This window comes from Carya illinoinensis, chromosome 11 (genome assembly GCF_018687715.1).
Source record: "Carya illinoinensis cultivar Pawnee chromosome 11, C.illinoinensisPawnee_v1, whole genome shotgun sequence".
Taxonomy (NCBI): Eukaryota; Viridiplantae; Streptophyta; class Magnoliopsida; order Fagales; family Juglandaceae; genus Carya; species Carya illinoinensis.
This window is the reverse complement of record NC_056762.1, coordinates 33518904-33532916: the sequence shown is the minus strand read 5'-3', so window position 1 is coordinate 33532916 and position 14013 is coordinate 33518904. Positions and strand designations below refer to the sequence as shown.

At 37.7% G+C, this 14013-nt stretch overlaps 3 protein-coding genes across 5 annotated transcripts; 2 read left to right on the top strand and 1 right to left on the bottom strand.

Moving 5' to 3' along the window:
* LOC122282850 (probable lysophospholipase BODYGUARD 3) lies at positions 1-4447 on the bottom strand. Of its 2 annotated transcripts, none has more exons than XM_043094901.1 (4): positions 3424-4447; positions 2961-3238; positions 2644-2843; positions 1-545 (listed from the first exon to the last, which is right to left on the bottom strand). In XM_043094901.1, exons 1-4 carry the CDS (start codon positions 4004-4006, stop codon positions 215-217), a joined length of 1392 nt encoding a protein of 463 aa, XP_042950835.1. In that variant the 5' UTR covers positions 4007-4447; the 3' UTR covers positions 1-214. The 2 variants fall into 2 exon arrangements, with proteins under 2 accessions (XP_042950835.1, XP_042950834.1); XM_043094900.1 differs by having other exon boundaries at positions 2961-3289; positions 3424-4444.
* A 1998-nt stretch (positions 4448-6445) lies between these two features.
* LOC122280987 (GDSL esterase/lipase At5g41890) lies at positions 6446-9806 on the top strand. 2 transcript variants are annotated; one of them, XM_043092155.1, is made up of 6 exons: positions 6446-7040; positions 7922-8052; positions 8240-8482; positions 8598-8856; positions 8963-9256; positions 9346-9806. In XM_043092155.1, exons 1-5 carry the CDS (start codon positions 6794-6796, stop codon positions 9208-9210), a joined length of 1128 nt encoding a protein of 375 aa, XP_042948089.1. In that variant the 5' UTR covers positions 6446-6793; the 3' UTR covers positions 9211-9256; positions 9346-9806. The 2 variants fall into 2 exon arrangements, with proteins under 2 accessions (XP_042948089.1, XP_042948088.1); XM_043092154.1 differs by lacking the exon at positions 9346-9806 and having other exon boundaries at positions 8963-9344.
* Positions 9807-11742: 1936 nt separating this feature from the next.
* Positions 11743-14013, top strand: LOC122280734 (endoglucanase CX-like). Its single transcript, XM_043091741.1, has 6 exons — positions 11743-11973; positions 12337-12537; positions 12626-12718; positions 12796-12957; positions 13059-13170; positions 13402-14013. Exons 1-6 carry the CDS (start codon positions 11821-11823, stop codon positions 13881-13883), a joined length of 1203 nt encoding a protein of 400 aa, XP_042947675.1. The 5' UTR covers positions 11743-11820; the 3' UTR covers positions 13884-14013.

Below are 14013 nucleotides of genomic sequence, written 5' to 3'. Positions count from 1 at the left end.
TCTTAGAACTGCATAATAATTTCATTGCTCTAATTGATCAGACTTCACGTACAGTTGAAGGATTAGGAGTAAATAACCTCAGGCTATTATTTATAATATAATCCAGTTTTCACTGGATTTGGATGGAAATTTAATTTATATGTGGTGACTTCAAGCCGAAAAGGAAATTAATTAAGTAGTAAAGTATATAAATGAAGGTCTCAAGTCTTGAATCTTAATTACGAGTACTTGAGTTTCTCCATATCTCCTCTAGTTCTCTAGCAAAGGACTTTTGTCTTCCTACAACGATCGTAATATGATCCTTCTTCTCGATCACTTTGACACGGGCACGAGGTATTCTTGCTTTCACATTGTGGCTGCATTCAACAGGGATAAGCTCATCGTCTTGGCCGTGGAACACGGCAACATCGCACTTAAGGTGGTCTCGGACTGCGTCCATGTACGCGTCAAGTTTGCTGGCTGTGCCGCAGATGATGTTGTGTAGGGTATGCCATGCAGCGTTGTGGGTATGCAGGAAGAAACCTTCAAGCAAGAATGTCCTAATCCTGTGTGCGCAAGAGTTTAGAATAAAAGAGGAATCAATTCATTTAAGCTTATGGCAATTAATATTGCAGATATATATATGTACATGTCTTTTTCAAAAAAGTCTTCGAATGAATTAAATTGATGGCCAACCAACCATGCACGCACATTAAATGTAAAGCCAATCAGTATTTCAACATCTGTACCCATCGATTGTTTGTCGTACGTGACTTTAGTCTGTACATGAGCATTCGACTAAGCTGCCCAAAATAGCGGGGAAGAAATTAATATTGGGAAATATTACAACTCCCTTCCGCATGTTGCTGTCCTACATGTTGCATGCATCATATTTCTTATTTTTTCCTATTTTTAGAATAGAAGCAAGAGGCAAGTATATATGCGTTGCAGTACTTTCAGTGGGAGTAAGATTTTGTTCATGTATATTATGAATTGAGTAAAGTTCATAGAGAAGTACTCGGAAAATTCTTCTATCTGAATTTGAGAGCTGCAAGTGAAATAGTGATAAACATTAAAGCAAACCAAAAGCTTGACGGGCTGATGATATATGACCCGATAACCTAGATTCGAAACTTCATACTCTATTGTATTATAAACGAAAAAAAAAATCAAAGCAAGTCTTACCATATTTATTACTCATTTAATATTTTTCAAAATATGTATCAATAAATGTTGCAAGTCCTAACTCATGTGCCTGTTTCTCTCTCATTTGAGGCCTTTCGCGCGAGTTCAAACAAGAACTTGAAACAATTTTTGTTTCGAGTAATCAATCTTAAAAATAGAAGAAAAGGAAGTGTTTATTTTTTCTTTTTTCTTTTTTAAATAAAAAAGATGATAACCTAATTTTATTAAAAAAGAGGCGTGTGAAGACTACAATTTATGTGATTTTAATGAGTCAATTAATTAGTGAGTATCATAGAGATGAATTATGATTTTTCCAATAAATAAATATGAATCAAATCCCATTTTAATATTTTCTAACATTTAGAAGTAAATCCCACTCTAATCGGGGTGACTTTTGAATCAAATCTCAATTAAATAAAGCAATATACTTTCTTCGTTCCCCAAATGATAAAGAAACGAAAATGAGAAAATAAGATTTTTTGTAGCATGCACGATTAATGTACGTCATAACATTTTACGTGTTCATAAAAAAATAAAAAAAAATTTATTCATCATTCTTCCACCATATATCTAATTTTATTTTTTATTTTTTTTCCTTTAAGATATGATGGTGGTGTAGAGATAAAGACTAGAAAAATTAAATAAAAAAAAGCTAACCACTTTGTGTGCCATCAGCTCGCTGTATGGTCAGTCACCGACATAACCATGGACTGGAAACAAGCCCATCAATATCAATGCGACACTTGTTTCAAGTGCACAGAATACGACCGACCCCATCAATGTACGTCCCCCGTATATGACTCTTGCATTGCAGAGGAACACCTTAAATATGGATCTGTCCCCCAACCAGATTGATCAACGACTCTTGACTGATCAGGGTGGACCATTTCCACGCTTCTCCCATTATTTTCTTTTATTCTCCCATAATTTCCTCATTTTTTTAATTTTTTTTATTTTTATTTCTGACTTAGAGACTAATCAATTATCTTTTCAAGTACTGCTAGATCAATTGCTTTATTTTCCTCAATGTGAAAGTATTAGGAAGTACTGTAATGGGAAGATCGATCATCGATTATCGAAGATAAAATTTAAACACGATCTATATATATTACGAGGTATCTAGGTATAACGGATTTATGACAACCTTATAGTCTTTTATTTTTTTAAACAATCTCATCAAACAGTGAAGGTGTTCAATTCGTACGTTACTTTCAAGTTTGAACCAACGGGGGAAAAAAACAAAACATAAAAGAATTAAAAGAAAAAAAAAGGGTTGGATGAGGTTGGTGATCAAGTTGGTAAGCTGACTGAAATTTTAAGTACGCAGTACGCATAGGGAACCTAGCTGAAACATGATGCAGATGAAAAGGTGCATGCGTAAATGGGATGATTATTGAATGTAATGCAAAGTTGAGTGCTTGGACAGTCTTAATTAGATGGTAGCTAGCTAGATGGATGGAGTTGATGATCAATAATTACCTGTTTCTAGTGACAAGTTTGGTGAGAAATTCCCACAATCGATGGTTCTTGCAAATGAGCAGGCAAATTGTCCGGGAAATGTGCTCGTACCAGCATGCAATCGACGCTCCAAACGCAATCAGCGGCCATACACGCCTCGGAGCTACCCTTCTCATCACATATTGTGTAGCTTGTGTTCCCTTTGGCACCGGGTAATATGGCTGCCATTTCATGCCAAAAAAAAAATGAACTTTTGAAACATACCCAGATAGGATATGCTTGATCATGTACATCTGGGTGAAGTTAAAAGTAATTTAACAATTAAGGGAATTACTTACAGGTGCAAGTAGGGTTAAGGATTTCACACAGCCAGGGTGCTTAACAGCGAGTGCAAGAGCCAAGATGCAACCTAAAGAATGAGCCACAATGTGCAAAGACTTGGTTTTGTATGGTTCCAGCACGGACTGTTCTATCATGTCCAAGTGCTCCCTTAGCGTGTAAAGAGAGTCAGTTGGCTTTGGACTTCTTCCAAACCCAAGCAGATCAATGGCAAACAAGCGATATGTCGATTTAGCAGCGCTTGAGAAATTTGGAAAAAGCGTTTCTGTCCAAAATGCTGAAGATGAAATGAAGCCATGAATGAACAAAACATCTTCTCGTGCTTTATCTGACATCATAAATACAGCATAAATACCAGACGGTCCAGACCAAATCCAATGTGAATGAATCTAAAAACATGAATATCAAGTAAGGTCCAAGTCCATGTCTATTATAGTAATTTTATGGTGTGTTGGTTATTACCTTTGGGTCCTTCGGCTCGTACAAACAGAGTTTCTTTGCAAGAAGAGGTCCAAGAAATGCAAAGTTTACAATCACAGTCGGACCACCTCGGGATCGGATGTAATTGCTGCTTTCCAATCTTTCCTTGGAGCATTTCAACAATGGTGGAGTTAGCCGTGAACGTTGAGCGCACCGTGCCGTTCTTGATCTTCTCACAAGACTGTACATTGATGGTCCTGTCCGTGACCTTGAGCCTTTTAAGCTCGGTGACGGTCAAGTTCGAGACCTCGGACACCAGAGAAGGACGCGTATAGAGGGTGTCTGAGATCTCCTCGAGTTGTAGCTTGCTCGAACTGAGGCAAACGATCTTAGATTTGCCTTGTTCGGATACCAAGATTTTTCCACTGCTAGTGATGGCTTCTTTGCCGGACGAGCAGTAACATGGTTTCCATTCGGCTTCCATGAAGAAATCGGCTAACTTGTAAACATAACAAAGAAGGAAATCAAAAAGGTCTAGCAAAGAGAAGACAATGAAGCTCACTGCCTCGTTTATAACCCTGCCAACCAATGTTAAAACCGATTTGGTTTTGCCCATGACGGCCATGATGATCAACTTCACTCAATAGTGGAATACAGGCCCGAGACAGACAGAGAGAGAGAGAATCACAATGAAAATGCGAAGGTACTCCTTGGCTCAATATGTTCACAAAGTGTCATCTGAAGTACCGACAGCCTCATGCGTAAATAGCTCACTCTTCTCTGTCGTTGATCTCTCCTCTTGACGAGCAAATGATCCTATGCTACCAAGAAGGTGATCAGAGCCAAGCGAAGAATATGGCTCGGGTTCTTTGATATTGTGCTAATGGGTTACGGTTGGCTGCCCCCATTCCCAATCTTCTTGAATCCTCCGAAATGATGTTCAATGTACTGAGAGCGTACGGGAGTGTCTCTTAAAAATTACTGAGAGAGAGAGAGAGAGAAAGGTTTTTTTTTTTTTTTTTTTCTCCCGAGTGAGTGAGGGAGAGTTGTGGACAAACACTGAGATACAGATGTATGAATTCATTGTTTCATTTAACATGGTTTGCAGGTCAAGGAAAAAGGTTAGGTGGTAGTTGAACCCCCAGACGAAGAAACAAATTCTCCTCAGCAAATAGTTATCCCTAGTGTACACATTTTCCTTTTTTCTACATCATACGTGTTCCAATAGAAACAGCTTGTTTATAACAAAGACAGAAATGTTTCTTCTCTGCCTCTTAAACCTAAATTCAGAGAAAAAAATGGGACACTTTCTTGCTCATCACAAATTAGCTTCGTCGCTTTATTTTCTTATCCACTAGGTTGGCGTCATTGACCGATCGAGGTCTTGTCGAATATCATAGCCATATTGATGTCGGAGTTTTCTTATATTAGTTTATTGGGTTAACCGATCAATCAATCTTGAGTTTTTACCGTTATGGTGATGATCATGGATCTTATATATTTTCACATTAGCAGGCCATCAAAGAACGATGAAAATTACCATTAATTCTGATTAAAAGATAAAACTAAAACATCCAAATAACTAAAAAAAAAAAATAAATAAATAAATTACCATTCTCGACTAGGGAGGGGTGGCAGAAGATCATGTCTCCCTTGCACCACTCCAGAATTGACTGGAGAGTAGCGGTTCTAATTCGTCCAACCATTGTCATGGGTGGGGATCAACCACCCCAAAAGGAATTGGTTAATCTAGAAGCAACCTCATCTTAACCACACCTTAGCGAGGTGATGACTCGAGCAAATTAACCCTCTGATGATGATTGTGTTACTGATCTAGCCACAGGAATATGTATTTAAAAAAAAAAAAAAATTAGTAGAAGTTGGGGACTGAATATGTTATTAATCTTTTCTTTTAATTAAAACGAAATAAATGTCTATACCCCTAGTACTTATTGTAGGCCTTCTTAGTCACATGACTTCCATCTCCATAGACGTACAGATAGATAGCTAGCAACGCACCCTTCGCCATGCATGCGGCCACCGTCCTAAAATATTATTAATGTTAAGAATGGTCGATGCATCATGTCCGGCGCGCTTACCGATCTTATCTGAAATGATTTTAGGGCCAACCAAGTAGGGGTCGGACATGCTTAATTCTATGCATGATGGGAATTAACTTTATAAAGATCGTGATATTAAACACCTATGTGACCTTTATTAGATTTATATATAAATATATATATATATATATATATATATATAAATCATAACTACTTGTTCGGACCCCATTATTCATTGATATATAGGACCCTTTGTGTTTGTCGACAGGAAGAATATATATATATATATATATATAGATTTTTGGATCGATCGGTTAGTATTCCAAGTACGGTTAAGACATAGATATAACAGGTAAAATTAATCTCTTTCTTTAGTACTGCATCAGTTTAAATTTTTAAAATAATTTATAATTTCAAGCCAACAATTTCATTTATTCCAAGTGTTAAATATTTGACATTATGCCGAGTATTAAAGAAAATAATAACTTAAAGAAAATCTTGATCCGTATAATTACTTATAAGCGATGGATTATTTCATGTTCGGAAATATTAAGTATTGCATACTACTGATTCTGCTAAATGTGTTGGTATTCATGACTGTGCAACAGATTCCTGGTGGCAGTATTATCACATGACATTTTCACGATGTCATGACGTGATGAGTATCCTTTTAGTTCACCACTTACACAAAATAAACTCGATAATTAATACGGTAGTTGCTAATAATCACCCTTTGTTAATTTTGGCAATCATTTCTGTTCCCATGTCTTTACTTTTTCTAACCATATCCTGACCAATTGTGTAAATCATCGAGAAATATGAGACATGCACTCTAACATCTACTGGGGCCCTGCAAATCTGCACATGATGATGCCCAGACGCAAACTTTGTCCTGTAAAATTGACAATCCAAGCACATTGTAATCAAGTAAGATCGGCTCCTATATATTATTTATTCCCCTTGTTCACCAGCAGACGTAACATGGCCTTTTTTTCCCTCCTTTTTTGCTTACCAAGTCTTTCTGGTAGCTAGCCATAGGAAGCAACCTAGCTAGTAAATGATGGAGATTACTTATGGGCATTTTAGTCATTCCACGAATTGCATGACCATGCATGAAGATCAATTCCAGACATTAAACGTTCGTGAAGATGTGTCATCGATCTGCTAATGTTATAGACCTAGTCTCCCAAGGAGACTCGTTCTTACCTGCTTTTACAGGCCATCATGCGGACTGTGCTTCTGTCAACTGCATGCAGTACTATATGTCAGAATTCTTACGTCCTGATCTCGGCCATCCATCCGATTTTATTTAACTGTGTAAAGACTACTACAATCATGTGGCATCCAAAACAATGGATATCTTTAGGTTTTCAAAGCTTCTCATATTCACTAGCTTTGTTCTTACTTCCTTTCATGTTTTGCCTAGTCTTTCTTTTATTTCATTCGTGTTTGGAGACTCCCTCGTGGATGCTGGGAACAATGACTACCTTTTCACCCTCTCAAAGGCGAATTTGCCTCCTTATGGCATCGACTTCAAGCCTTCGGGTGGGCAACCCACCGGAAGATTCACCAATGGTCGAACCATACCCGACATTATAGGTAATGCTACTCTTTAAATGTTTGACATTATGTATACACTAGGCCAATTTTTAATAAATTTCTGGTAAAGGAAGACATAATATTGGTAGATCAGCTATATATAGTACTACATATAACAAATTAAAATGTTTCTCAGGTTGACTGATAATATATAACCTTATAGTTGTAAAGTGACCTATGTTCTATTGATTCTATACTTTTAATTAAAATTTTGTACCATGTATTTATGATGGATGATCTATATATGACGTATAGTTTTGGTGAAATATTATGAAGAGAAATTAATGCTAAAGCTGTAGTACATTTAGAAGCTATTATTGCCGTGCTAGCTAGGTCATGAGGCAGAACATAAAGACAAAAATAATGTATTGCACTGATTGAACGTATTGTCTGTTTCAAATGAAATAAATTAAGATGATGATGATGATGATCCTATTCCCAGGGGGATGAAAATTAAACGCAAGGGCGAATATATATGCAAATCATGCCTTGATGTTTCACACTCCAGCTAGAAAATGCAATTAATTAACCTTCGCCACATGCATGTCATCATGTTATCATTCAAGTGATCACGAAAAGTACTACTCATATGTCTCCATTGTGTGATGTATCCAGCTTTCACAACAATATTAGTTAATGACATATTTTCTGTTCTAAGAAAGAATATCAAGGTTTTTAATGGGCTTGCATTAATCTAGTTGCATCTATAATCTTATCAAGGACGGTATCATGAAGTCCGGTTCCCTATACCCTCAACCCCCCTCATCAAAAAGAGGTTGGGCTTGTGGATTTGTGGCCCCATAAACCATACTTACGTACATACTCAAATAATTATCGATCAGTGGTAGTGATTTTGTTTATTACTGTACTGGAGAAATCAGGTCAAACCCTTGGAGCTGTGTCGTTTCCCCCACCTTACCTAGCTCCAAATACTCAACCTGATGCAATTCATGGAGGAATAAATTATGCTTCTGGAGCTTCAGGCATATTGGACAAAACAGGATCGCTGTTTGTAAGTATATATAATATATAACAATATTATACTTACACTGGGAATCTTTGTTGCATTTCCTAATGCTATCAGTAATTAATCCCCCTTTTTGTAAGTATATATTAGGAGGACTGATTTCCTTCCTGTATAAATTCATTTGGGTTTGTAAAGAATTGACTTGATATTTCTTCTGTAATTTTACATACAGATAGGAAGAATTCCGTTAAGTAATCAGGTGAACTATTTTGAGCAAAGTAGAAATTACATGGTAAATGTAATGGGAGAGAAACGTACAAAGGCATTCCTAAAGAAGGCAATATTCTCTTTAACGACTGGGTCCAATGATATGTTGAATTATGTTCAACCATCCATTCCCTTTCTTGGGGGTGACAAGGTTTTTCCCTCTACGTTCCAAGATTATATGGTTTTTAACTTGACCACACAGCTTAAGGTAAGAACTTATAAATTGGAAGAACATGGCCGGTGATATAATTTCTTCTTCAAGTTGGGATATTAGACTAGTTTTTTGTTTTGTTTTTGGTTATGTTTGGTTTTATCATGTGTAGCGTTTACATGAATTGGGGGCTAGAAAGTTCGTTGTGGTTGGGATTGCACCACTGGGATGCATACCATTTGTTCGTGCGCTGAATTTACTACCAAGAGGAAAATGCTCAGTTGAGGTCAATACATTGATCCAAGGCTACAATCAGAGACTGAACTCAACACTAGATCAATTGAATCGACAGTTGGGACCAGAATCTGTATTTGTGTATGCAAACTCCTATGATGTTTTCTCGAGGATCATACTAAGTTATCGCCATTACGGTTGGGCTAAAAACTTGAGCTTCTTTATTATAAGATTTTGTTTTCTTTTTTTGGAATTTGGGTCATTTTTACACCGTTTTTTCCTCTTTTTTTGGGTTATTGATAGGTTTTGAGAATGCCGATGAACCGTGCTGTGGAGGAAACTTCCCACCATTTATTTGCTTTAAGGGCAATAATAATGCAAGCACAGCTACCTCTGTTCTGTGTGATGATCGATCGAAGTATGTGTTTTGGGATGCATATCACCCAACAGAAGCTGTCAATATCATCATTTCCAAAATGTTACTCGATGGTGATGAAAGCATTAGCTTTCCAATGAACATCCGTGAACTTTACAACTACAACAACTCCTAGCTTTTCAAAAGAAGGACATGAGACTGCAGATTAATCTTCCAAAAATGTAATTCTCAGAAGAATTGAAATGTTCATGTATAGGTATTTTGAAGTATGCTTAAAGATTGACATGCCTTTCAACCTTTGCAATTGCAGAATGATGTTGGAACTGGACCCATGAACTGAAATAAAACTAGGCCAGCCATGAATATTATTATTGGAATAATTGTAGAAGAAGATAGCAACCATCTAGAATAAACAGAGGTCAACCTTAGCTAAGGTTTCTGACTCAGGTATTAACTCTCAAGCTAAGTCAACGGCGTCCCCCTCATACTTTTTCTTTCCTAGCTCCCAACTAGAGTCGTTTCTTTTCAGATCCATCATCAATGAGAGTTCGAACTTCGAAGTGGCCTTTCCTATAAGAGATGGAGTTGACCACTGCTTCCCCATGATAATTTTATTATGTTTGTCAACTACCACCTACACATGATTAAATAAACCATGGCAGTCAGCCAGAGATGCCCCTGCTTACATATATTTCAAGCACCTTTTGTATCTTTGCTTTGCTTAATTCGGACCAAAAAAGAATTTTGGAAAAATAAATAATTTATTAATTCCATAATTTCCATTTTCCATGGCAGCGGGAGTGATTTTGACAACCGCATACAAAAAGTAATTATTAAAATATAAAGTCGATCGATTCCTCTGTAAATGAATTTCTGACGCAACCACGCACTGTCCATTTATTGATTTGTATTTGAATAATAAGTACCGTTATTGAGTGTTTATTGTTTCCTTGCACTTTCGTTTTATTTCTTTGGTTCAAGAACAGAATAAGAAGGCATCATTTGACCTGACAAGTTAGCCATGTGACTCGTGTAAATGCCCACTAATTAAGGTTTTTAAAAATGAGAAAAGATATTTGCATCCATTTGAAAAAATAAATAATTATAAAATTTACATAAAAAAATTTAATTTTTTAATAGTAGATCTCAATATTAACTCGTCCATAGTCTATTATGTTAACCAGCTATATCAATTTATGCACTCCCCACTTCCGTGCATTGGATGGCTATCAAACAAGTGTTATGGTACCCTAAAGGTAGTGTTGGTCATGATTTGTTCTATATATATATATATATATATATATATAAAATTGTGTTCAGCTTGATGTTTATTGTGATTCTGATTGATCCAGGGATCTTGATTGTCCCACAGGTTATAGTGTTTTTTTTTTGGACTGTGTCTAATCTCTTAATTTTTCAAGACATAGTCTATTGTTGCTCATTCCAGCATCAAGGTTGAATATAGGCCGGCTCTCTCTTATGCCATTGCTGAAGCTGATTGGCTTCATGTACTCCTATATGATATCTACACATAATTTTTCCATCTCCTCCCACCTTGTGGTGTGTAGGGCTGTTTATCCGGATTTCAGACCGGGTATCCAGGTATACCCGGCCCGGAACCTGGATTCCAAATCCAGATTAGGTTCTGGACCGGATCTACCCCGGTTATGACCCGGGTTGAAACTTGGATGAATCCGGTTTTTTATAACCCGGGAATCCGGGTTCCGGCCTTTACCCGATGTTTTTTTTTTTTTAAACTACAAAGGCTATATACCATGAAATTATAGCCTAGGGTTACGTTGGGCTCGGATGAGAGAGAGAGAGAGAGAGAGAGAGAGAGAGAGAGGAGTAGAGAGATAAGAAATGAGAGACGATTTTTTTTTTTTTTTTTTATAAAAACCGGGTACCGGGGTTTAAATCCGGTACCCAGGTGTAATACCCATAACCAGCCCGGATTGGGCCGGTTTTAAAAATGCGGGTTTCAGCCCAGATCTGGGCCGAAACCCATAACTGGACATCCGGTTATCCGAGTTTCGGGCCGGGCTGAATAAAATCCGGCTCGTATGAACAGTCTTAGTGGTCTGACAACATTGGCACACTCTCTTTAGCATCCAATTCCTTATATCATGCCCGCACTAAACATATAGAAATTGACTTTCAGTTCATCAGGGAAAAGGTTACCAACAAAGATATTGTTCTCAAATTTGTATCCACTGCTGATCAACTCACATACATCTTTGCAAAGAGTCTAACTTACTTTCGGTTTCAATGGCTACGTGACAAGTTGAGGGAAGAGTCCTACCTCATTCCCTCAAGCTTGTGGGGGGTTGTTAATGATATTAGAGAAGTCCCTCAAGTATCTACACTTCAATCCGAGTCATATGCATTTGAGGAACATGTCTAGCAATCTGTCACATTCGATATTATTGATCCTAGTTTAAATTCAAATGCTATTGATATGATCAAGAGATAAGGTTTATCTTATCTAGTTTGAATGGGCTAGTTTGTTTGGATTGTAATCCTTAAATGATGCACATGTACAGCCTATAAATATCATGAATATATAATACATTTTGGTCATTGAAAACCAAAACAATTACACAAACACTTACATACTCTTTCAATTAACATGCATACTTCATGTATGAAATCTGCTTTGGTTTTTCATTGCTGAATTTAGAATAACTATCATAAGTAACTGACTGTTTTACTTGCTTGTGGATTTCAGGTGGATTTGGTTGGGGGTTATTATGATGCTGGAGATAATGTCAAGTTCGGCCTACCAATGGCCTTCACCACTACACTATTAGCATGGAGTGTCATTGAGTTTGGTAACTCCATGCACAACCAGATTGAGAATGCCAGAGCTGCCATCAAATGGGGCGCTGATTATCTTTTAAAAGCTGCCACTGCAACCCCGGATACCTTATACGTCCAAGTGAGCAAAAACAACATGCATGGTCTTAGCATCGCCAAAGAAATGGTGAATTCGGATATAGAATTAGAATTAAAAAAATGTTAAAATAGACCATAACATTTATATAGTTGGACGTAAATACAAACTCAACCAAGAATGGTGAATCCTTGCATTGCAGTTAATGCATGCTTGTGGGAACAGCGGAAGTAACACACTCATGACGTGAAATTCACCGACACTAGTTAACTACTGGCATTGCAGCAATATCCAAACAAACATAGTAGGGGGGAAAAAGAATAAAGATAACCTTATCTTCATCATTCTTAATATTAAATCAAAGGGCTCGAGACTTGTGAACTTATGGTTCGGTGCTGAATGGTGCAGGTGGGAGATGCAAATATGGATCATCGCTGCTGGGAGAGGCCAGAGGATATGGATACGCCACGCAATGTCTACAAGGTAACTGCTCAAAACCCAGGATCAGATGTAGCAGCAGAGACGGCTGCTGCACTGGCTGCAGCTTCAATAGTATTCAAAGACTCCAATCCCTCTTATTCCACCCAATTGCTTCATACGGCCATGAAAGTAAACATCTAGACCAATTTCCTTCATTGATTTCAAGTTTTCTGTTTTTGCAACTTAATTAACAAGAAACTTCATCACGAAACTGCAGGTATTCGATTTTGCAGACAGGTATAGAGGTTCTTACAGTGACTCTCTCAAATCAGTTGTCTGCCCATTTTACTGCTCTTACTCAGGCTACCATGTAAGACACTTTCTATTTGCTTCTTGCTTCGTTTGGTACTACTTGAAAGTAATCTTGAACTTACTTCTGACAATTAGGATGAGCTTCTTTGGGGTGCATCGTGGATTCATACAGCCTCACAGAACAGCACATACTTGGCTTACATCAGGTCCAACGGCCACACCTTGGGCGCAGATGATGATGACTACACTTTCAGTTGGGATGACAAGCGAGCTGGGACCAAAGTTTTGCTTTCCAAGGTCAATTTTAAACTCTGTTCTTGCCACTCCTGCATTAGTGTTAAACGATTTTCACCACATGGTTATAAAAAATCAACTTTTTTTTTTTTAAATTTCCACAGGGTTTTCTAGAGAAAAGGACTGGAGAGTTGCAGCTATACAAAGCACACTCAGACAACTACATATGTTCTCTAATGCCCGGAACATCTAATTTTCAGGCTCAGTATACCCCTGGTCAGCAATTTCCTTCCTTTTCTCATCCTTACTTCATTGAATTGCCAATGGTATAGGTGCAGCTCCTTTGCCATCAATTACATCAAATTACAACACACTTTGGGGAGCCTGTCATCATTTTTTTCTACCAAGATAGATGGCAGTGACTTCTCATGCTGTGATGTGAGGTGAATTGCCACTGCAAGGAGATGCACTCCGTGTTAAATGATTGCCTAATACTATACTCTACAGGGGGACTTTTCTACAAAGCAAGTGAAAACAATCTGCAGTATGTTACTACCACAGCTTTCCTCCTCCTAACATATGCCAAGTATCTTAGCTCCAATGGCGGAGTTGCCACATGCGGTGGTTCGACAGTCAAGGCAGAAAATCTCATTTCACAGGCAAAGAAGCAAGTTGACTACGTTTTAGGAAATAATCCGGCAAAGATGTCTTACATGGTAGGCTTCGGACAGAGATACCCACAGCACGTCCACCATAGGGGCTCCTCTATTCCTTCTATACATGCCCACCCTGATCGCATTGCCTGCAGCAATGGTTTTCAATACCTGAATTCCGCCTCTCCCAATCCAAATATCCTTGTTGGAGCCATAGTTGGTGGCCCTGATAGTAAAGACAACTTCGCTGATGATCGGAACAACTACCAGCAATCTGAGCCAACTACATATATAAATGCACCATTCGTTGGTGCTCTTGCTTACTTTTCTTCTTAAGCAATCCCACCACAAACTAATAACACGTTCAGTACCTGTGGTTGAGGATCATTATCAGTCCCATGTAAGCTTTAAATTTTAAAGAATCTTGATTGGAATAGAAATATGCAACAATCTTGATTCGTATCCA